We start from the raw sequence: 24,301 nt of genomic DNA on the forward strand, positions 1-24,301 counted from the left end.
TGGTCTTCTCCCCTTCATTTTTCTTCACACAGGAAAGGAAAGAGAGCTGAAGAAGTGTGCATGCACATGAAAGCTCATACCAAGAACAAACGTAGTTGGTCTCTAAGGTGCTACTGGATTTTTTTTTTTTTTAATATATATTTCTACTGCATCAGACCAACACGGCCACCTACCTGAATCCAGAAGTTCCTCCTTATCCAGAGGTAGAGAGGCAGGCTTGGCAGCAGAGGCAGCAACTCTATGGGGCGGAGGACAGCTCAGCCCCCGCCCCACATGTGGGGATGAGGCTGAGCCATCCCCAATCTTGAGGGTCCCACTGGGCCTCCCTGGGCCTTGTAACATCACACACATGCAAGAAGGTTGTGTGGAACTTGGCCCCTCTGCTTGGAGGGCCACATTCCCCTTGGGCCTAAGATCCCCCATTGCTGGCCACTGCTTGGAAAGTTCAACCGCCTCCAAAAAGGAACGAATTCTGTTCACAATTCACAATTTGCCCATGTGCCCTCGATGTGCCCACCCAGCTGCTGCCTTCAGAATTTCTCAAGCTGCCTGCTAAAGTATAAAATATACTTCAGAAAACATCTAGACACCCCCCCCACTGTGTCATGTTAACAATGGAATTATTTAACGCCTCCAAGTATTTTGGTCTTTAAGTTTCAAGAGCTGACATCACTTTTCAGACATGCAGAAATGGTAAATGCAATGAGTTAAGGGACAACCCTTCCCCCCGGGGGGTTATTAAACTGAAACTTTAGTCAAACTGAATTGAAAAACACCCAGAGTTCCACAGCAGAAGGAACTCGATTCACATTAAGTTCAGCTGGAAATTATAGGAAATACTTTCAGGTGCAATTCCAAGATTTCTGAATTAATTCAGTGAATTAGTTAACATGAATTAGAGTTCAGTCCAAGCCCTGTTCCGGCTTTATACTCCTTTCCATGCACAGTGAGGACTCTCACTCTGCCTACACTAGGCATATCTTGCTTTCCCGTTCTAATCTACACACCCCGTTTTATGCAATCTGCCCCTTCTCCCTATTTTGAGCAACACTAATTAGATTTAGAATGTCAGAGAGAGGAAATGTTGTTCTCCCACCTAGTGGCCGATCAGGGTAATACACGCAGAGGCCCAGAATGCGACGAGCAAGTCCGGAGCATTTATGGATCTTGAAACTTTCGAGTTCACTCATTTTCACCCGCTGCAGTGAAGGTCTCCTAGGTTTTATCAGGTGAGGACTAAAGGGAGAGATTCGCGAGGAAGTATTAGAGCACAGGCTATGAAGGCAAACCATCCCTGCTCTTTCCAGGGGGGCAGTGGCGTAGCGTGGGGGGTGCAGGGGGGGCCGGCCGCACCGGGCGCAACATCTGGGGGGGCGCGCGCTCGCCGCCTCCGGAGTCGCCGAAGAGCCTCGGGCGCAGGCTGTAGCAGAGCCCCATGTCTCGTGGAACCGACGAGCTGGCAGCGGCTCTCAGCGCTCGCCGCGGTCCCCGCATGTCAGGGCCACGGAGGGCGCGCCAGGCAGCCCCTCCTCACAGCCCCGCCGCCGCCGCTGCAGCTGCTGGGCCATGTTGCATTTTCCTCGCCTCTCTGCCCTCCTCCTCCTCCGAGCAAGCGGCGTCGTTTGGGTGGCAGCGCCAGCGGCAACTCGCCTCAGATCACCTGACACGGACCCGCCGCCGCCGCCGTGGCTACCTTACCGTAAATACCCCAGCCCAGGCAGCAGCAAGAAGAAGCTGGCATCGGCAGCAGGTTAGGGGTTAGGGGGCGCAAATTCCTTGCCTTGCCCCGGGTGCTGACAACCCACGCTACGCCGCTGCAGGGGGGACAGAGCTTTCTGGCAGCCACAGGAGGGGGGCCGAGAAGGAGCAGCAAGACAGGGCTTGGGATGTGGCTGGAGGGGTTAATGGAGCTACAGTCATTTAGACCACATCTAACATTGTCTTGGGAAGTGTAATTTACCTCTCCTGGATCTACAGTTCCAAGCACTCTTAACAAACTATAGTTCCCACAATGCTTTGGGGGAAGCCATGCAATTTAAATCAGATTTAAATGTATGCTGTGGATGCGACCTGGAATTCTCCATGTGGTGCCAAACCTGCTCCTCAGAAGAGGTCTCCCTGGGGTGCCACCAAGGACGGAAGAGCTGGAGACTGAGGTCTGAGCTATGGGCAAGAGTTGCTTAGAAGCTCTCTTTCAGAGGCTCTATTGTAATGACTAGGAGTGGTGCTTGTGCAGTAGAACGTCCCAGGTAAGGCTCCTCCATTTGAGCTACTGGCTAACAACCCCACAACCTCTCTTTTTAAAAAAAAATATCTTAATTTTCAATTACTAAAATCCAATATAAACCACATTTTAACAATCTCAAATTACAATTCAAATTCAAATATATATCAATTATAAAGCCAATTATACATTTTGCGTGGCCTCCTGTGTACTAGATTTCAAGGTGAGATAATTTTATTTCATCTTGCTTCCGAAGTCTTAATTAATCCATTTACATTCCGTCTTGATCTTAATCCCTTATCAACAGCTACAGAGGTTTTTTTTTACTTCCATTCATATAATAAATTTTATTTCTGCAAGAGGAGTTCTGTATCCCATATATTTCCTCTGTGTGATCTTTATTTTGCCCATGTTGTTTCTTCATTCTTCCTATTCTCCATCATGCACAGCACCGCTGCTTCCGCCTCGCTCTTTCTTTTCCTTTGTACCCAGAGAAAGAGGCTGTAATTTCAACTGTGTCACACGCCATCTCTAGCAAGCATGAGTTCATTCTGTGCTTTAGCTTTTCTGACTTTGTGTCTACACGTGCTGGCTATTTGTTTGAATTCCTCTTTGGTGGTTTCCCCCCTTTTCCATTTTTTGTACACATCCTTTTTTAGTCTTAACTCAGTTAAAAGTTCTTTAGATAGCCACCCTGGCTTCTTTAGGCACCTTCCATGTTTCCGTCTCATTGGTATTGCCTGAAGTTGTGCTTTTACTATCTCCCTCTTAACAAACTCCCAGCCATCATGAACTCCCTTTCCTTTTAGTATTACTGTCCATGGGATCTCACCCAGCACTTCCCTAAGTTTTATGAAGTCGGCTTTCTTAAAGTCAAGAAATTGAGTCCTAGTATGCTTGGCTGCTCCTTTCCGCTGTATAGTAAACTTCAGAAGAGCATGATCACTCGTGCCTAATGATCCTTCCACTTCTACCCCACTAACCAGGTCATCAACATTGGTTAGGACCAGATCTAAAATGGCTGTTCCTCTTGTTGCTTCTCCCACTTTCTGGACAATGAAGTTGTCTGCAAGGCTAGTGAGGAATCTGTTTGACCTTATGCTCTTGGCTGAGTTTGACATCCAACAAATATCCGGGTAATTGAAGTCCCCCATTACTACTATCTCCCTTCCTTTTGCATGCTTGGCCATCTGTTCCAGGTTGGCGCCATCGCCGAATGGCGGACTCCCTCCGAGCTCCGGAGGGAGCCTGCTCGGCAGGGGTTGGGTCTTCCCGCTCCGGCGACGCGGGGACCCTCAAAAACCATGGGCGCTGAAACCCATGGACATGGTGACTCGGCTGGCACCTTTTAAGCCCCCCCTCGACCCGCGAAGGAGCCTTTTTAAAGGCTACGGAACGGGTGACAGGGGGGGGGGGTGGTGCTTTGAGTACTCCGCTTCCCCTGCCGAGCGAAGCCGCATGCCATTCGACGGAGAGCGCTGACTTCTTCCATTGGAAATTCGGACTCAAAGTATAACCCGTGAGTAATTGGAACTTGGATTAAAAAGGACAAAATTTATAAAAAATTTGGAACGAGCGGGGAGGGTGTAAAAAGGAAGTCAGCCCCCCCCCCGTTGTAGAGGAGTTAAAGCAAAGGACTTAACATCTAAGATCGAGTGCAACCCTATTTTGAAAAAGTTATCAAATTTCGCGACGGAAAATTATAAGACTGAGCTGGAGGAGAATAGTGGAAGTGAATTAAAAAGCAACCCCCCCCCCCACGGAACCTGGGAGCGTTTTAGCTAGAGTGCCCGGAGAAGACAAGGAGAGGTTTTGACAGCTGTCAAAGAGCTGTCAAAGCAGAAGAACAAAAAAGAACTTTGTTGCAAGGACTTTACCGGTTACATTTGTTATAATTTGGATTTAGAATGTTTAAAACAAGGAATACTAAGTTACTATGATTGCTGGTTGTGATCTGGAAGGGAACTGAGTTATTGCAATTCACCTAGAGGAGCTGAGGGATACTACAAGTTGTCAGCACTGAATTTGAACAGAACTCTTTATCTCCTGGGAAACTGCAGAAATGGAACACTATTTTGGCTACAGAAGCTAACACATGTAAAGCAGACAATGGGCTTATCTACCGAAGAATGGAAGGGATTTGGCATCATGTTTGGTTCCTGAATAACAGAGCCTTTGCAGAGGAATTTAGAGACTTTTTGAATTGGATCATCTGTGCAGGAAAATAGGAAAAGAAAAGGAGGGGAAAAAGAGGAGACAGATCAACAAGAACAACAAGAACAATCGACAAATGGATAAAGCTGGAAGCGGGAACATTTGGAACATCCAGAAAAAGTATAAAGAAGTAAAACTGGAGTTTTCACTCCCAAGTATAAAAAAGTCTGGATGGGAAAAATGGGCCCTTTTGAGATAGACTCCTTCCAAGATTGGATATACAAAATTAAAAATGACTGGTAAAGGACTATGGTTTAAAAAAAAAAAAAAATGTGGGAGCTACAGGAAGATATCAGATTTGAGAAATATTGGGGACGCAACCGGGGAAAGGGGGAGGGAAATTTGGAATCCAAAGGGTGTAAAACTACATTTTATTTTATTATATTTTAATCTATTATGTATATTAAAGGGGAGAACGCGTGGAAGGGATTAGGTCGATTTTAGGAGGTGGGCTAATATTTTTAAATTGGGATAATGACACTAAGTTTAAAATCTGGGATAAGAAATTGCTGAACTTATTTGTAAGAATTGGAATGCAAGAGGGGGAGGGGAGGGGAAGTCCTGGAAAGATGATATGGAAAATAAGACTTTAAATTGGGATGTTTTGTTTTTGATATTGTTATAATTGGAAATGCCTAATAAATATTATTAAAAAAAAAAAAAAGAAGTCCCCCATTACTACAATCTCCCTTCCTTTTGCATGCTTGGCCATCTGTTCCAGGAAGGCATCATCTATGTCCTCCGTTTGGCTTGGGGATCTATAGTAAACTCCGACAATGAGGTCTCTGTTATTCTTCTCTCCCTTAATTTTGACCCAAATGCTCTCACTTTGGCTTTGAGGTTCTAAATCTTGGATCTCTTCACAGGTATACACATCCCTGACATATAACGCCACTCCTCCTCCTTTCTTGTCTGGTCTGTTTCTCTGAAATAGATTGTATCCCTCCATTATTACATTCCAATTGTGGGACTTATCCCACCAGGTTTCAGTGATGCCTATTATGTCATGTTTAGTTTGCTGTACCAAGAGCTCAAGCTCATCTTGTTTATTTCCCATGCTTTGCGCATTAGTGTACAGACATTGAAGTCCATTAATCATTCCCCCTTGTCTCTTATTTAAGGATTTTTTCCTCCCACCACTAGGTCTGTGTGCTGTTTGCTCCATTTGGTCTATGACATTTGGATGATCATCTTCATCAATTGATAGACTCCTACCTTCAGGAGCACTGTCTCCCTCCCCCACATTAGTCAGTTTAAAGCCCTCCTGATGAGGTTTATGAGATTTTTGGCAAAAACATTCCTCCCAACCGCTGTGAGGTGCAGCCCATCGCTTGCCAGAAGTCCATCTTCAAGAAACTGCAGTCCATGATCTAAGAATCTAAACAGTTCCTGTTTACATCATTTGCGAAGCCAGCTGTTCACTTCCACTATTTTTCCCTCTCTCCCTGGGCCACGTCGTTCAACTGGGAGGACAAATAAGATGACAAGAAGTACCTTTGCACTCAGTGCCTCCCTGCCTCCTGTATTCCATGCCAGAGCGAGAGCCAGGTACTGAGACTATTTGCAAGTGAAGCTCATCCCCCCCCCGCCCCGGGCCCTGTGGGGAGCTTGCAAGGACAATTACCCTCAAATCATCCTTGTTTATTCTTCGCTAACTGTCTCCGCTGGGGACGCGGGTGGTGCTGTGGGTTAAACCACAGAGCCTAGAATTTGCCGATCAGAAGGTCGGCGGTTCCAATCCCCGCGACGGGGTGAGCTCCTGTTGCTCAGCCCCTGCTCCTGCCAACCTAGCAGTTCGAAAGCACATCAAAGTGCAAGTAGATAAATAGGTACCGCTCCGGCGGGAAGGTAAAACGGCGTTTCCGTGTGCTGCTCTGGTTCGCCAGAAGTGGCTTACTCATACTGGCCACATGACCCGGAAGCTGTACGCCGGCTCCCTCGGCCAATAAAGCAAGATGAGCGCCGCAACCCCAGAGTCGGTCACGACAGGACCTAATGGTCAGGGCTCCCTTTACCCTTTACCTTTAACTGTCTCCGCTATTGTGGGAGTGGCATCCATTAAGGGAACAGCCCCACCAACCTCAGTCCACCCTCAGCTACCCGCTGGTTGCATGTCTTCTAAATCACAGCCAGTCTATGGAATGGCACCACCAATCAGCTTCCAACTTGGCAGGGAGGAGGATGGACACAAAACTAGAATTAGTTGTCTCTGCCTATCATTGGCTTTGATCTCGCCAATATAGGCAGGTCTTCCTGCCTTCTGCCCTGCCAATGCCATTGGGCACCAGCCACCTCTGAAACTTCCTAGTTTGGTTGTATCATGTGTTAATTCCCCAGAGGAGGTGTTTGAGGGGGAGTCAGTTGCGGTTAAAGTTTCAGCCTTGAGTGATTTCTAAGCAGAAGGGAAGTGAAAGGCTGTAAATAACTGCTGCACTTGCAAGTTGCTTCATGTCAGCTGTCTCTTCTTCTGCTTTCCTTTCTTTTCTCAAGCGAAGAGAACTTAAGGCGACAAGACCATTTGCTTTTTTTTGTTTTCCATTTCAGGATTATGTTTTTCATGCTGATTCTTCTTTTCCTAAGGGAAATTTCAGGTACGTGTCCTACAAAGAGATCTCATGGTCTCTGCTCCTGTTGGTTTCTTAAGGAGAGGAACTGTGAGGGAAGGTCCACCAAGGACCACGCCAGGCAGAGCAGCTGCTGCCACAACTTCCCTTTTCTTTAAAACTGTTGTGAAGTCATGGAGAGCCCCTGGCACTTCTGCAAAGCCAATTTTGGGCTCCTCAGAGCAGATGGAAGATGTTCAGTTTGGGGCAGTGCCTGAAACAGCCTTTTGTTGGTAATAGTAAAAACGAAATGTGAATCTACACCACAGACTGAAACTGACTTAACCATCCTTCCTTTTACACCATGAGAGTGAATGTGAGAGGCCTTGACTGTGCTGTTTTCAGTGCATGCTTAAAGCATCTTGGTTTAGACAAGCCTACCAAATATCTCAACTGCTGATGTGTTCTTAGTTTATTGCTGGTTTTAATTTTCTGAATCTTTTAATTGTTTTTACTAATGACTTTACTGTTTTATTCCTTTCATAAATTGCTTCAAGGTTGTTCACAATTGGGCCATGTATACATTTTATCAAATAAATAAGCAATAACAATCAATGGGCTGGAGAGGAAAGGTTATTTCATTTAGGGAAAATGGCAGGTGAGGGGAACATAATGAGGGGTGTAGGAGACATCTGGAGAAAATGGAAACAGTAGCAGAAATTGCTGATGTTTGCTTACTTCTTCCATGCCCAGAATGGAAATCAGTCTAGCAAATACAATCAGTATTTGGTGCTGTTGCTATTTTTTCAACCTCCAAATCATATGTAACTGATTACAGTTTCCCTGCCCCAATTTGCATTGCATTAATATTAATATATTGGAATAATGTAATGACAATGTAATTTACATATAATTGATTGTTTAAGTTCTGTAATTTTGTCACAGCTGATAGCTGCCCTACATCCTTTGGCATGGCAGAGGTGTCTTAAAGTCTGCATGATGTAAAGAAAATGGACAGAGGTCCATTTTTCTCCCCCTTTGTTGGTCATCCAATGAATCCAAAGGGGGTGAGATTCCCAGTGGCCCAAAGGAAGAACTATCTTGCAAGGCATTTACTTAAATTATGAAATATGCCTTCACAGGAAAGAGTGACAGCCACCCATTTAGATGGCTTTAGACAAATTCATGGAAGATAAGGTTCTGAATGGCTACTGGCTTTAGTGGCTACATACCACCTCTGGTGCCAGAGGCAGCTGGGCTCTGAATTCCAGGGGCTGAGACTCGCAAGGGAGATTTGCCATCAGGTCCCCTTGGGCCAGGGGTTCTCGACCTGCGGGTCCCCAGATGTTGTTGAACTACAACTCCTATCACCCCTAGCTAGCAAGGCCAGAGCTCAGGGATGATGGAAGTTGTAGTCCAACAACATCTGGGGTCCCACAGGTTGAGAACCGCTGCCTTGGGGGCTCCCCATAGGATAGGCATCTGGTTGGCCCCATTGAGGGCAGGATGCTGGAGTAGAAGAGCCTTTGGGCTGATCCAGCAGGCTTTTCTTAGGCTCTGTCAGCCACTCTCCAACTCCAGCTCTGTATTAGTTTGGGGAGGTGATGGCAGTTAAAACGGTGTAACACTGAAGAAATATATACTAGCATAGATACATTCAGGAGAGGGACCACATTACAGCTTCCAAAGGTTCAGGGAATTCTTTTGCCCTGAAGTGCAAGATCCTACAAATACGAGCCATGAACACTTTCTTCCCCCTACAGGCGCAACCTTCATTAATATTTATGAAAATGAAAATCACTGGCTGAGCTGCAGCAACACATCAGCCGATCAGAAGGAATCAAGATGGTGGTTGGGGAAAGACTGCTCCTCCTTGGTCCAATTTCAGCCAATGCCTTGTGATCCAAGTTCTCAGTGCCCAGCAGGAAAGAACCCTACAAGCAGATATCTAAACTGTACACAAAGGAATGTCTCTATTGCTGCTTTCCCAGGTGGTGGAATATTTGCATGCAAAGCCCTGTCAGGTAGCAATGCGTCAGATCCACACCCACTTATTAATAAGGAGGACCACTGCAGGAATTTCAACTTCTTCATTGTAGCAATAATAAACAACACTGTAGGTGAGTGCATTAAAAGACAGCATGTCATTTTGAGGTGAATTCAGAAAGCATAAGAGTAACAGGTGCACTGGAAAAAGAAATAGGAACACAGGAAATCTGCCATACAGAGTTAGCTAAGGATTATCTGCACTGACTCCAGGGTTTCAGAGTGGGTTCTCTCTTGCTCTCTGCCCCTGAGCTAAGAACATAATTTCTCTTTTAGAACCATTTCCATTTATGTTTGCTAGTGGGAATGCAGGCAACAGCCATGAAATTCACAGCAAAAGCAAAAATGATGTGCTTCCAACTGAGGATAACTCTAAGAGTCAAAATAAATGAAAGACCTTTTTTTAAAAAGAGAGAAGGCGTTAGACCAGATGGATGTGCCATCTTAGTCCTACGCAGATTAGACCCATTGAAGTTAATGGGCACAGCTCACCTGGGTCCATGAATTCAGTGAGCCAATTCTTGATAGTATTAGTAGGATGCCATAACTGGCTGGTGTTTACTTTGGCAGGGAGACAGAATGCAAACCAGTTCAATCAGATCCATGCAGAATAAGCTGCAATAATGCACAGGTCAAAATTCACCATTGGAAGCAAAAGTATTGGAAAGCTCTCCCTTTTCAAACTTTGCCCATTTTGCTTGAGGGTCACTGACTTGAATATGTAATGTTAGTTTTCAGTGAGGTACAAATGCCAGAAAGAACCAAGGGGAAGCTTTTGCACATTTCTAGCAAATTGTATGAAAAAAATGTCATGATTATGCACTGGTACCTCGGGTTAAGTACTTAATTCGTTCCGGAGGTCTATTCTTAACCTGAAACTGTTCTTAACCTGAACTACCACTTTAGCTAATGGGGCCTCCTGCAGCCGCCGTGCCGCTGGAGCACAATTTCTGTTCTCATCCTGAAGCAAAGTTCTTAACCTGAGGCACTATTTCTGGGTTAGCGGAGTCTGTAACCTGAAGCATATGTAACCCGAGGTACCACTGTTACTCTCATGTGACTATGCCATTTTGCATTGCAGAGAGTAACATGCAATCAGAAGAATTAGTGGTTGTTGAAGGAGAACAGAACTTCAGTCTTCCTTGTGAATTTGATTTGACTGGTGCCAGAGACATATTTACTTTGTATTGGATTAAGGAAACATTTGAAAGGAGGTGCCTTGCTTCTGTTTCAAATGAAGACCACTGTTTTTCTAATAATCTAAACTGCTGTGTTGGCACCAAGATCAAAAAGAGACAGGTCAAAAATTTGACTGACCCACTTGACAGACATCAAAGTCATTACCTGACAATTTTCAACACCACCGCTTCAGACACTGGAGTGTATTTCTGCCTGCTTGCTGTTTACACCAACAGACATGTGTGGAAGATTGTAAATAATGTGACTGTACAAGTGAGAAAAGGCAACAGTGAAGGTGAGTTTAGAAATTATTTTTAAAAATGTGTTCTCTTCCTTTAGTTGAGTGTTGGATGCTCAGGAACTCTCCTCATTGACTGGGGACTTAGGCAGGAAGGGCAGGCACCCCAAAGGCCTTCCCTCACCACTCAAGACATTTGGGAAACTCTCGGAGAAACCCTTGTGGGGGACGGATCATGGTCATCTGCCCTCAAATTGGGCTCTGCCACGAGTGGTGGGGGAAAACAATCAGTTCAGAACTTTTTAGTTTACCCTTCCTGAAACACTGAAATTAATACAAATGTAAGGTTCTGCACTTAGGCAGGAAGAACCAGATGCACAAATACAAAATGGGAGACACCTGGCGTACATGTGAAAAGGATCTAGGGATCTTGGTGGACCACAAGCTGAACATGAGTCAACATGAATGTGATACAGCAGCTAAAAAAGCTAACACTATTCTAGGCTGCATCAACAGAAGTCTAGTGTCCAGATCAAGGGAAGTCATAGGACCACTGTTCTGCCTTGGTCACACCACACCTGGAATCCTGCCTTCAGTTCTGGGCACCACAATTTAAGAAGGATGTTGACAAGCTGGAAGGTGTGCAGAGGAGGGCAACCAAGATGATCAAGGGTCTGGAAACGAAGCCTTATGAGGAATGCTTGAAGGAGCTGGGTATGTTTAGCCTGGAAAAGAAGAGACGGAGAGGTGATAGGACAGCCATCTTCCAATATCTGAAGGGCTGTCCCACGGAAGAGGGAGGAAGCTGGTTTCCTCCTGCTTTCGAGGGGAGAACACAAAGCAATGGATTCAAGTTGCAACTCCACTTACCTTCAACAGGCTTGTGCGGGACAGTTGCTGCAGAGGTTTTCTCAACTGGCTTAAACCCAAAACAGACAATGTTTTTTTTTTTTTTGGGGGGGGGAGGGAGGTGCTGGTGCTCACCATGAACTTATTACACTGAGTGCCACACTTTTAACATTTGAAAGGGGGAAAAAAAGGTGCCGGTACTGCTTACCCTTGAGTACCCCCAGAAAAAAAGCACTGGAAGGAGTATCCCATTAAAAGGATTTGGGAGAAGTTGCTTCTGTCCAGACATCCAGGCAGGGGCCATAGCACTCCTCAAGGTGGTGATCCCATGGGGCATTCCTACTTGATGTATGTCACAGGACCTCTCCAAAAAGGCTACTTCCAGCAGGTGGCTGGATGTTGATGGTTGTGTCCAATGCTTATGCCAAACCTCTGACATTTGCAATCGATAAAGAGGTGGCCTGATTTGACTCAAAGCAGTGCTGTTCTGTCTGGTTCTTCTCTGTGAGTCAGGCAAAGTGGGCTTGGGGTGCCTGGGCATGCAGAAAAGAGATTCTGACTAAAGACCAGGAAGAACTTTCTGACACTAAGAGCTGTTTGACAGGGGAACAGGGTCTTCTTTGAGTAGGACTAGCATTGAATTCCACTCCCCATAATCCCCAAAGCTCTAAGCCCGAGAAAATACAGACAGGATTTTGGCTTGTATGATCATATCAGCAGATCACTGTTTGCCATCCATTATCCTCACAAAACTTTGAGGAATGTTTAAGTAATTTGGAAACAATAAAATTAGCCTGAGGGTGCCATGTTTCTTTTCCTCCACCTGATACCATATCATATTGGCATCTCTTTTCAGGGTCTACTTTTACGAAAGAGCTACAGATCTCACTGGGAGTGGTAGGAGGAATTGTTCTGATTAGTGGGATAATATTGTTCCTTTGCTGGAAGAAAAAGTCTAAAGGTAATGAAAGAAGAACATATTATAAGGTGGAATCAAAGGTGACTGTGTGATTTGCAAAAGCATTTTAAACTGCTACTTAATAATGCATATATTTTTTGTTTGACAGGAAAGGCATATGAATCGCAACAAAGGTACTACATGTCAAACAATATAAAGAATTCTGCTGGTGCTTCTCTCCCTTCCAGACCATAAAAATGACTCTAAATTTATCTCTTCTATTTAGGGATCAGACCACAACTGAAATGGAAGAAGACTGTAAGCACAAGCCCCCTTTTGAATAATGTTATAAGTGGTGTCTCATGTAAGAGATATAGGCAAATGTCCAACACATACAGTGGTGCCCCACAAGACGAATGCCTCGCAAGATGAAAAACCCACTAGACGAAAGGGTTTTCCGTTTTTCGATGCGCTTCGCTTATGCGCTTTGATGCGCTTCGCCTATGGGCTTGCTTCGCAAGACGGAAACGTCTTGCGAGTCTTGTGATTTTTTACGCTCCCCCCCTTTTTCTAAGCCGCTAAGCCTTTAATAGCTGCTAAGCCGCTAATAGCCTTTTAGCCGCTAAGCCTTTAATAGCCGCTAAGCCGCTAAACCGCTAATAGCGCTAATCCGCTAAGCCAATAGGGTTGCTTCGCAAGACGAAAAAAACGCTAGACGAAGAGACTCACGGAACGGATTATTTTCGTCTTGCGAGGCACCACTGTATTCCTTAGAGAGGATGTTACATGTGTCAAGTTTAGTGGACATGAATCATTAAGTGTGAATTCAGATAGTTAGCATTCATGCAATTAAAATTCTGCATAGAACTTGAGCAGGTTAGGAAAGGAGACTAGGTCGGCGAATGCAAAGACGCCATGCAAGAAAAAATCTTGCTTGTTGGAGAGAAAGGTGCACTTTCTGCCATAGGAGCCAACTCCGAGGGGTCAAGGTCCTTTCGCCCTCCCAAAAATATTTGAAGGGGCTCCCCCTGCAGTTGATGGGTAGTGCCATTTAAATGGTGTGTGTGTGCTGTGCCATGTGATTGATTATGCAAGGTAGGGCTTACCTGCCCCCCATATTTTATTCAAGTTGACCCCTGCTCCCTGCCATGCTAGTTGTCTAGATGCAGGGAAACATTCGCAAATATGATCTCTCAGCTGCTGTAATGGGAAGGTGGTGGTTCATTTTACCACCTTAGGATTCTAGAGCTTCATTCGCATCTCATTCTGTGGGGGACTCTTTCCTTTTGTGTGCGGGTCAGCCATATTTCCAGACTGCACTGGGGTAATAAAAATTCCTTAAGAGGCCCTCAAGAATGACAGTGACCATTTCAGTTTGGAGCAGCAGGGAAGGGTCTAGCAGAGGTTCAAAATAATGATGATGATAATAATAATAATAATAATAATAATAATAATAATAATAAAATTTATTTATTTATTTATTTGTACCCTGCTCATCTTGCTGGGTTTCCCCGGCCACTCTGGGCAGCTTCCAACAAAGATTACAAATACATTAAAACATCAGTCATTAAAAACTTCCCTAAACAGGGCTGCCTTCAGATGTCTTCTAAACGTCAGATAGTTGTTTGACATCTGATGGGAGGGCGTTCCACAGGGCGGGCGCTACTATTGAGAAGGCCCTCTGCCTGGTTCCATGTAACTTGGCTTCTCGCAGTGAGGGAACCGCCAGAAGGCCCTCGGAGCTGGACCTCAGTTTCCGGGCAGAACGATGGGGATGGAGATCCTCCTTCAGGTCTACTGGGCTGAGGCCATTTAGGGCTTTAAAGCACCAACACTTTGAATTGTGCTCAGAAATGTACTGGGAGCCAATGTAGGTCTTTCAAGATTGGTGTTATGTGGTCTTGGCGACTGCTCCCAGTCACCAGTCTGGCTGCTGCATTCTGAATTAGTTGTAGTTTCCAGGTCACCTTCAAAGGCAGCCCCACGTAGAGCGCATTGCAGTAGTCCAAGCGGGAGATAACCAGAGCATGCACCACTCTGGCGATGCAGTCCACGGGCAGGTAGGGTCTCAGCCTGCGTACCAGATGGAGCTGGTAGACAGCTGCCCTGGACACAGAATTAACCTGCACCTCCATGGACAGCTGTGAGTCCAGAATGACTCCCAGGCTGCGCACCTGGTCCTTCAGGGGCACAGTTGCCCCATTCAGGATCAGGGAGTCCTCCACACCTGCCTGCCTCCTGTCCCCCCAAAACAGAACTTCTGTCTTGTCAGGATTCAACCTCAATCTGTTAGCTCTCATCCATCCTCCAACCGCCTCCAGACATTCACACAGGACCTTCACTGCCTTCACTGGTTCTGATTTGAAAGAGCAGAACCACTGTATGACAGTGCCTCGAGCTCTCAGCTCCTTTGGACTGCCCAGAAGGATGTTATGATCGATGGTGTCAAAGGCATGTTGTGTGCAGGCATTGGAAATGACATGCTGTGCAGGTCTGCACTTTCTGACTGTGCATCTGGGACAGATGTTTTGCACCTCCAGATGTTTGCCGAACTAAACTCCCATCTGCCCCAGCAAGCAGGGCCAATGGCCAAGGATGTTGATGATAATAATATTATATAATTTTTATTTATTTATACCCCGCTCATCTGGCTGACTTGCCCAGCCACTCTAGGTGGTTTCCAACACAAAGAATAATCATAATAATAAAACATCAAACATTAATAGTAACAATCTGATCCTATATAAATAGTCACAATATCTTTAAAATAAACAACCTACATCAAATAAAGCAAAATTCAACAATCCACTAAAATTCAATAGTAAACAGCAAAATCAAACATCAAATAATAATTAAACTGTTTAGTAATTCTTTATTGTAATAAATGTAATCTATAACACTGGTCCGGTGGAGTGCGCTCCCGTTGCTCAGTCCCAGCGCCTGCCAACCTAGCAGTTTGAAAGCACCCCCGGGTGCAAGTAGATAAATAGGGACCGCTTACTGGCGGGAAGGTAAACGGCGTTCCGTGTGCTGCGCTGGCTCGCCAGAGCAGCGATGTCACGCTGGCCACGTGACCCAGAAGTGTCTCCGGACAGCGCTGGCCCTCGGCCTCTTGAGTGAGATGGGCGCACAACCCTAGAGTCGGACACGACTGGCCCGTATGGGCAGGGGTACCTTTACCTTTACCTATAACACTGGTCAACAACAAATTTGTTGTCTGCATTTTTTTCAGTTGATTTAGGACGAATCTGATGCGCTGAATCCAAAAATCACATTGGTTTTGCTCAATCAGGTCAAGTTTTTGAGCTATGGCCACATGTGTTTTTTATGTTTTTGTTCACATGTATGCTTGTGTGGAGCATTTTAGAAGAAGTTGGTGGGGGTAAAATGCCATGTCGAATAATTGTTTTGATTGGAAATGATTATTTTAATGACAAGAAGTATTCAGGTCCGATAGTTCTGGGTGATTATGTCGAAAAGGGATCAGTTTGAAGTCATAAAGCCTCGAAATCTTCCATAAATTGGTGCGGCTGGGATCAACAGAAAGAACTGGAGCAACCTCAAGTATCCTAATCTTCAATCAGCACGTCGTCCTGTAGCTCATTGTGATGAAATTCCAGTGCCTATCTTCGGAGAACTTCCTGACATTAGTGACGAAGATGCCTCCAGTGTTGAAGGACATGAAGAAGAAGAAGTGGTTCTTGAAGATGATGCTCCACATCCATTTTCCCAGAAGGAGTTGAATGATGTAGTTCGCGACCTCAGCTTGTCGAAGGACTCTGCCGAACTGTTAGCATCCAGATTGAAGGAAAAAAACCTCCTCTCTGACAGTGCTCGCATCAGCTTCTTCCGCAACAGGCATCAAGAGTACCTCCATTTTTTCTCGGAAGAGAAGGACTTGGTGTACTGTGCAGATATTGTGCAGCTTCTGCTCAAGCTTGGAGTGCCACAGTACGAACCCAAAGATTGGAGACTGTTCATTGACAGCAGCAAGCGATCACTGAAATGTGTTCTGCTACACAACGGCAACCAGTTTGCCTCTATACCCCTGGCTCACTCAAGTACACTGAAGGGAGAACTATGAAGCGGTGAAGTATGTGCTGGAGAAAATTGGTTATGATCAGCATAAGTGGTTTATTTGTGTTGACCTGAAGATGGTGAACTTTTTGTTGGGACAACAGTCTGGCTTCACCAAGTACCCATGTTTTCTGTGCATGTGGGATAGTAGGGACCATGCTCAGCCTTACATGAAGAAGGACTGGCCTGTGTGGGAGGAATTGGTGCCTTGCAAAGAAAGGAACGTCATCAACGACCCTCTGGTGGACAGAGACAGAATACTCTTCCCACTGCTGCACATCAAGCTCAGCTTAATCAAGCAGTTCACCAAGGCTCTGGACAAGGATGGCGATTGCTTCACTTACTTGTGCCAGGCTTTTCCAGGATTGACCATGGAGAAGTTGAAAGCTGGCATCTTTGACGGTCCTCAGATCCGTCAGCTCATCAGAGATCCAGAGTTCGGAAACTCAATGAACGAAGAAGAAGAAGAAGAAGAAGAAGAAGAAGAAGAAGAAGAAGAAGAAGAAGAATTTGGATTTGATATCCCGCTTTATCACTACCCGAAGGAGTCTCAAAGCGGCTAACATTCTCCTTTCCCTTCCTCCCCCACAACAAACACTCTGTGAGGTGAGTGAGGCTGAGAGACTTCAAAGAAGTGTGGCTAGCCCAAGCAGCTGCATGTGGAGGAGCGGAGACGCGAACCTGGTTCACCAGATTACAAGTCCACCACTCTTAACCACTACACCACACTGACTCTCAAACGAACGAAATGGAACTGGAAGTGTGGAAGGCATTTGTTCTGGTAGTGAAGAACTTTCTTGGCAACAATAAGGCCAGAAACTACGCAGAACTTGTCAACAACATGCTGACTGCTTTCAGAAACCTGGGCTGCAACATGAGCGTCAAGATGCACTACCTATTTTCACATATGGACCGGTTTCCTGAGAACCTGGGTTGACCACAAACTTGACATGAGCCAACAGTGTGACGCGGCAGCTAAAAAAGCCAATGCAATTCTGGGCTGCATCAATAGGAGTATAGCATCTAGATCAAGGGAAGTAATAGTGCCACTGTATTCTGCTCTGGTCAGACCTCACCTGGAGTACTGTGTCCAGTTCTGGGCACCACAGTTCAAGAAGGACACTGACAAACTGGAACGTGTCCAGAGGAGGGCAACCAAAATGGTCAAAGGCCTGGAAACGATGCCTTATGAGGAACGGCTAAGGGAGCTGGGCATGTTTAGCCTGGAGAAGAGGAGGTTAAGGGGTGATATGATAGCCATGTTCAAATATATAAAAGGATGTCTTATAGAGGAGGGAGAAAGGTTGTTTTCTGCTGCTCCAGAGAAGCGGACACGGAGCAATGGATCCAAACTACAAGAAAGAAGATTCCACCTAAACATTAGGAAGAACTTCCTGACAGTAAGAGCTGTTCTACAGTGGAATTTGCTGCCAAGGAGTGTGGTGGAGTCTCCTTCTTTGGAGGTCTTTAAGCAGAGGCTTGACAACCATATGTCAGGAGTGCTCTGATGGTGTTTCCTGCTTGGCAGGGGGTTGGACTCGATGGCCCTTGTGGTCTATTCCAACTCTATGATTCTATGATTCTATGAATGAGTGACGAGCAGGGGGAGAGATTCCATCAGGACATGAAAGAGATGGAGACCAGGTATCAGGGTCGCTGGGACACAGTCATGATGGCTGACTACTGTTGGACTCTGAAGAGAGACCTCCCTGCCGCTGAGCATTCCAGGAGTTCCAAGAAACGGAAGTTCAAGCCCTGAAGTTTGAAAAATGGTGAAGCAACATGCAATTTACGTGTACTTACCTTTATCAATGCCCACCATTCAGTTTACAGTAAACCTGACCTGATGGAGAGAAACGGATGCCATTTCCTGATTCAGCAGTGCAAAAATACTCTAAATCAGTTGTAGAAATCTAGACAACATTCAAAAAGTAAAAAATTGTAGCCCAGTGAAAAATAACAGCAAACCATAATGCATAAAATACCACAAAACACACAAAATCTTTGACAGACAAGGACACACAACTCCTTCCATCCCAGCTGCTTCTGCTGTTCTCAAAGTCATGGTCTGGGAAAGGCTGGAGGCAGGGAGCGAGAGGAGGCAGGGAGCGAGAGGAGGCAGGGAGCTAGAGGGTGGGGCAAGACAGGTGGAAAAGCCATTGCCTGCAGAAAGTCTCTCTCCTACGTGGAGAGAGTTGTAGGTCAACAACATTTGGAGGGCCAAAGGTTCCCCACACCTGATCGAGGGCATTTCACATATTAAATTCAGGTGGTGAAACATACAAGAACATACAATATCCTGAAGGATGGCACGACTGAGTAACCAGAATCCTGAACCAGGAACAGGAGACAAGGCTACACGGCACCATTATATTGCAGTTCACCCTTATTGATTCTAATAAACTTTCAATCAGTTCTTCTCTAGAATGGCTTAACTGAATGCTGGGTCAAGGATTTACTGGACTGAATCACTGTAGCTGAATCATGTCAGGGTTCATGTTTCTGCATGCTGGCCAGGCTAATAAAAGATCCATGCATGGAGAAAGCTGACTCACAAGGAGAGCATTTGGCTAGGACATTTCCCCCTGATGTGCTTGGTTTCTATGTGCAGGGAATCCACACAACTCTTTTTATTTTTAAAAAACACACAACAGCAGACATAGATCAACATCACACAGAACACAACAAACAGTACATAGGGTAGGATCTAATGTTTCTCCTACTTAGAGTAGACCTGCTGAAGTTAATGAGCATGACTAACTTAGGTTTATTCAGTTTATTGGGGCTACGCTGAGTAGGACTCGCATTATTATTCTTATTATTTATCCAATTCGTTCAACACAGAAATTTTGAATGTAACACTGGAAAAGAAAGATATTGTAAACTGCCCTATGATCCTTGGATGAAATTAAATAAAATTAAAATTAAATATAAAATAAATAGGAAAATAAAATAAAAGTAACATACAAAACCATTTGCTTACCTTTAGTATAAAATGGTAGAATTTAGAAAGGACTTTGCCATATGTTAGTTGTAGGTCCATAGCTTGGTTCTAAAGTGGTGCATCCATTATTTTCAGGTCCCCCTTTAAAAATAAGATAGTTGAACTTTCCATCTTAAAAATGCCTTGACATAACTTTGTAGGATAGGATTGAAAACTCATCTGAGTCTTTCCCCCTTACAGGCTCCCCATATGCCGTTTCCAGCCGCAATGACATAGATGGGAATGAAGTTGTGTATTCACTCGCGATGAGTCCTGGTGTGAACCCAGATAGTCTCTATTCTTTCCCAGAGAGCAAATCCGATCCTGGAATGCAACCTGGAGAGAATGTGCAAGCAATATATGCTGTGCCAAAGAAAGAGAGATCTTGAGTAGCGCCATGGATCGAATGTTAGCTACAGATGTGGAAATTCTGGCTTGATGTCTACATCCACACTAACTATAAGGCCAGTGGCCATGGACGAGTGTCCTTGATCTCTCAGCTTCAGTCAGGAATAGGCCATAAACAGTTTTGGCTTCCCCCAGAGAATTCGGGTTGCTAGGAGATCCCTGTTTTGGCCCACAGAGCTACAGTTTCAGAGTTCCCTGTGAAGAGGAATTGATTGTTAAACCACTCTGGGAATTAGCTCCAGAAGCGTAATAGGGGGATCTCATAACATAGGGTTGCCATAAATCGGACACAAAAGGTTTTTGAGCTTTTTTGGGGAAAGTTGTTGAGCTTTGGAAGATTGCCCACAGAAAGTTGGCAACCCTATCATAACAGCACTCAGTGCCCTTAATGAACTACAGCTCCCAGAATTCTTGGGGGTGAAGCCAAGACTGTTTAAAGTGGTATCATAGTGCTTTTAATGTATGGTGTGCATGCATGCCTCCCTCCCTCAAGAACCTGTGGCCTTCCAGATGTGGACCCACCCTTCCCTTACACCCTGCTTGGGGGCTGAATAGGATTTTTTTCGTAAGCCCCCAGTTGGCCTGGGGACTCACTCCTCTTTTTTTGCTGACGCCATTCTGCTGGGAGTCCTGTTTTTGGATTGGTGTTCTGGACTGGTTTAGTTGGCTTTCATTTTGGGCAGGAAAGACAAGTTAAGATCTGGTGGGGCAAATACCTGAGGCACGATTGGGTTAAGGGCACTCTTTGCCACCCTACACTGCCTTGACGTTGGGTCCTTTGGGATGTCCTTTGGCCTTGGCAAGTGCCTGGGCGTGAACTCCAGCCCGGTGGTGCCACAGTGTGCTTGTCAGGTTCACATGCCCATGGGGACAGCATCTTAGGGGTGGGCAGGGCCAGGTGGATGTGGTTGAGGCAATTGTTGTGACTCTGCCCTTTATAGAACAGGCTACTTACCAGCCATGCAAAAGTCAGAGGTTTCTGCTTACACCCCCATCTAGGCAAGCAACAGGCGTTGTTCCAAGAAGTGTGTCAAAGAGAGATCTTTCCCAGTCTGCATCTGTATTGGAACTGTTTTAAATATATTTTTATTATTTTTATTACTTTGTTGCTTGGTGTTTTCTACCTTGAATGCCTTTAGGAGGAAGGATGGGATATAAATTTAATGAACAAATAAAATTTAAATAAATAAATAAATAAATAAATAAATAAATAAATAAAGCAAGTTGAGTTTGATTACCATCACCATCAGGGTTCTGGGACACATTTCAGCCTGGCACAAGCACTCAAGGAGGGGATGGAGCAGAGCTGGAGAGGGTATGCTCTGGGAGAGGAGGGGCAGCCTGTGAAGGGTTTGGGAGGCCACACAGGGCTCATCCACACACCTGCTGCTGCTGCTAGTCCCATGCCTGCAAAACATGGGCCCAAGCAGCAGCGTAGCTAGCTGCTCAGGTGCCCGGGGTGGCACGCATGCCCTGCAGCTGGAGGTAGGAGCCAGGGAAAGGAATGCAGCCCGCTTATGGAGAGGGGAAGAAATGGGGCCGGCTGGTGGGTTTCTGGCTTATTGCAGAGATTCAAAAGCTGCTTTTTAGGGCAAGGAGCCTCCAAAGGCGGCTTCCACCTTGCAGTCATAAAACCCAGAGCAACCCAGACCCACCAAATGTATTAACTCACTCCCACACCGCCCCCGACAATATCAGAAAAGCAGCCCCCATGGAAACCCGTCCCAAGCAGCCTCAGGCCATTTCAACCCAATCAAGCCTTGGAAGGTTTTCCAGGCGGCTGAAACCTGGCAGGAAGATCCCTGCCGCAGTGGCGTAGCGTGGGTTGTCAGCACCCGGGGCAAGGCAAGTAATTTGCGCCCCCTAACCCTAACCCCCAGATGTTGCGCCCGGTGCGGCTGGCCCCCCCCTGCACCCCCCACGCTACGCCACTGCCCTGCCGCCCCTCCTGGCTCCGGGGGCAGCCTCGCTCTCTGCCCGGCTGGCCGCGCAGGGACTCTCCTGGTTCCTGCGGAGTGAAGCGGTTTTCCTCCGCAGAGACTTACTGTGCCAAAGTGAGCAGGCGAGGGAGACGGAGAGGAGGAGGCAGCTTAGGCAGATTCATGGAGGAGAGGGCAGTCAAAGGCTACTAGCCATAAAGGCTGTGCTCTGCCTGCAAAGTTGGAGGCAGCAATGCTTCTGGTTTCTGGAAATCACGCGAGGGGAGAGTTCGCCTGCAGTGGCGTAGGAAGGGGCGTGCGGTGGGTGCCGGGGCTATTTTTTGTCACCCTCCTCAGTGATGACACCTGGGGTGGCCTGCACCCCCCTTCCTAGCCACTGGGTCCAAGTGGTTTTCTGCTTGTCCCGCCACTTTCCCAGGGAAAACCCGCTCTTCAGCCCCAAAGAGCAGGTTTCCCTGGGTGAAAGCGGTGGGACAAGCAGAGGTTTGGATCGGCCAATAGAGAGGCTGGGGGGGTGCTCATTTGGTCTCTGGGATTGAGGTTCCCTAGGTTCTGCCTTATATTTGCAGAAGTTCGTTATGCAATTATGCAGAAGCATAATTTTTGCCTGAAGATTGCCATCCCCCCCCCCCCAGTAGTAGGAAAAGCTGCGAAAGCAAAGGGATAACAGTTCACCTCTAACAAGAACATCAGTGGCAAAATCCTCCTATAAGGCTCCATTTCACAGCTTCTGCAGGTTCTTTTTCACAAGCTGTATTCTGCCTGAAGGCTAAAGAACCTTTTTCAGAGAAACAAACCCTGATTTCTTTATTATATTACTCATTTGGATAATATACTGACATGATTTTTAAAAATGGAATGCTTCTTCAAAGCAACTATCCAAAAGGCTACCTGGAGATGGCGAGGTGGATTTTATTTCTGGACCACTAGATGCCACCCTCACTCTTGCTAGAAAGCTAAGCTTTCCTTTCCTTTCCCATGGGAATAATATTCTGATTTCTGCACATCTGGAAATCCCAGGTGCTCCTCTCCCCTGCCAAGGGGTATTGGACAATTTCCCTCCTGCTGCCCTTGCAATATTCCTGAGGTGTGCTCCTCCCTCTGGGGCTTCAGGGCAATAGTGGCCAGGAGGGGAAGGACTAAGCACCCACCTTGCTCACGCGTCTCCCCTGCAAATCCTTCTTGTCATTTTGAAGTGAAATGCACCTGGCATAGATGTCAACTGGATGCCAAACATTTGATTCTGGCATTGGGGAAGCTTTGTAAAAGTGTTTAATCACCTCCCGCAGGCCGATCCTGTGCATTTTTACCAGTCAGTGCACTGCCTCAGGTCTGCAAGCAATCCTGCGTTCCTCTGTTTGAGAGTGAGCAGTTCCTTCTGTCTAACCATGCATTTACCTTTATTGATATTGCAACTCTAGCCATGTCTGCTCAGAAGTATTATGGTAATTCAGTGGCACTTAATTCCAGTTAAGTGGGGTTAGGTAAGAGGGGCTCTTCAAGCTTACCTGGGAGTAGGTCCCCTTGGCTTACTTCTCAATAAATATGCATAGGATTGTGCTGTGAATGTGTTAAGAGTACAGTGGTACCTCGGGTTACAGATGCTTCAGGTTACAAAGGCTTCAGGTTACAGACTCCGCTAACCCAGAAATAGTACCTCAGGTTAAGAACTTTGCTTCAGGATGAGAACAGAAATTGTGCGGCAGCAGCAGGAGACCCCATTAGCTAAAGTGGTGCTTCAGGTTAAGAACAGTTTCAGGTTAAGAACAGACCTCCAGAACGAGGTACCACTGTAATAATATTCCACATTTATATAACTCTGAATATTCAGCGTTTCACATACATTATCTTATAGTAATGTATCTACTGCATAATGGATTTGTGTGTGCATTTATATATGCAGTTGTTTTATGGATATTTTAATTGTATTGTGAAATCATTTCAAGATGCTTCATTGGAAATGCTTCATAAATAAAATAAATAAAATACTACCACGGCTGAAGAAGAAGAAGAGTTTGGATTTGATATCCCGCTTTATCACTATCTGAAGGAGTCTCAAAGCGGCTAACGATCTCCTTTCCCTTCCTCCCCCACAACAAACACTCTGTGAGGTGAGTGGGGCTGAGAGACTTCAGAGAAGTGTGACTGGCCCAAGGTCACCCAGCAGCTGCATGTGGAGGAGCGCAGATGCGAACCCGGTTCCCCAGATTACGGGACTACCGCTCTTAACCACTACACCACACTGGCTGCTGCTACTACTAATTCTTTCAGCAGAGTATTACAGCCTCCTCATTGGGGGTGGGGGTGGAGCCTGAGAGTCTTCAGCTTGCATAAGATCAAGAGGTGAGTTAATGGAAGAGGCAGGATTTGAATGGATAACTTCTTGGTCTGCAGCTCTGTTTCTTAGCCACTCCTGCACCAGCTAGAGCAGGCCAGGCCTCTTTCATCAAGGTGGAGTGCCCCTTAGGTGGCTTTGACAATAAGTACTGTCAGAGCTGCCTCAGGTCCCAGCTCACAAAGGACCAACGCCAGTACCTCTTTATATACAAAAGTCTTTATTGAAGTTCATTATTGGTTTTACAGCCGTGGCGCGCAGCCCTACGTCTGAAACCTTAGACCGTCGAAGCTCCATCTGAGTCTCCTCCCCCCAGACACCAGTTTAAGACCCTAGCCTTGCTCCACCTCTTCCTCTGCTCCCTTTT

At 46.0% G+C, this 24,301-nt stretch overlaps 1 protein-coding gene across 4 annotated transcripts; it reads left to right on the plus strand.

Moving 5' to 3' along the window:
- Positions 1-989: 989 nt before the first annotated feature.
- On the plus strand, positions 990-23,610 carry LOC114584903 (uncharacterized). Of its 4 annotated transcripts, none has more exons than XM_077918765.1 (8): positions 996-1,229; positions 6,983-7,029; positions 8,745-9,101; positions 10,109-10,501; positions 12,150-12,254; positions 12,361-12,385; positions 12,478-12,509; positions 19,453-23,610. In XM_077918765.1, the coding sequence occupies exons 1-8, from the start codon at positions 1,135-1,137 to the stop codon at positions 19,638-19,640; spliced, it is 1,242 nt and encodes a 413-aa protein (XP_077774891.1). In that variant the 5' UTR covers positions 996-1,134; the 3' UTR covers positions 19,641-23,610. The 4 variants fall into 4 exon arrangements, with proteins under 4 accessions (XP_077774894.1, XP_077774893.1, XP_077774891.1 ...); XM_077918766.1 differs by lacking the exon at positions 996-1,229 and adding an exon at positions 5,582-5,986; XM_077918768.1 differs by lacking the exon at positions 10,109-10,501 and having other exon boundaries at positions 990-1,229.
- The last annotated feature ends 691 nt before the right edge of the window (positions 23,611-24,301 follow it).

The sequence above is a fragment of the Podarcis muralis genome, chromosome 14, assembly GCF_964188315.1.
Source record: "Podarcis muralis chromosome 14, rPodMur119.hap1.1, whole genome shotgun sequence".
Lineage (NCBI taxonomy): Eukaryota > Metazoa > Chordata > Lepidosauria > Squamata > Lacertidae > Podarcis > Podarcis muralis.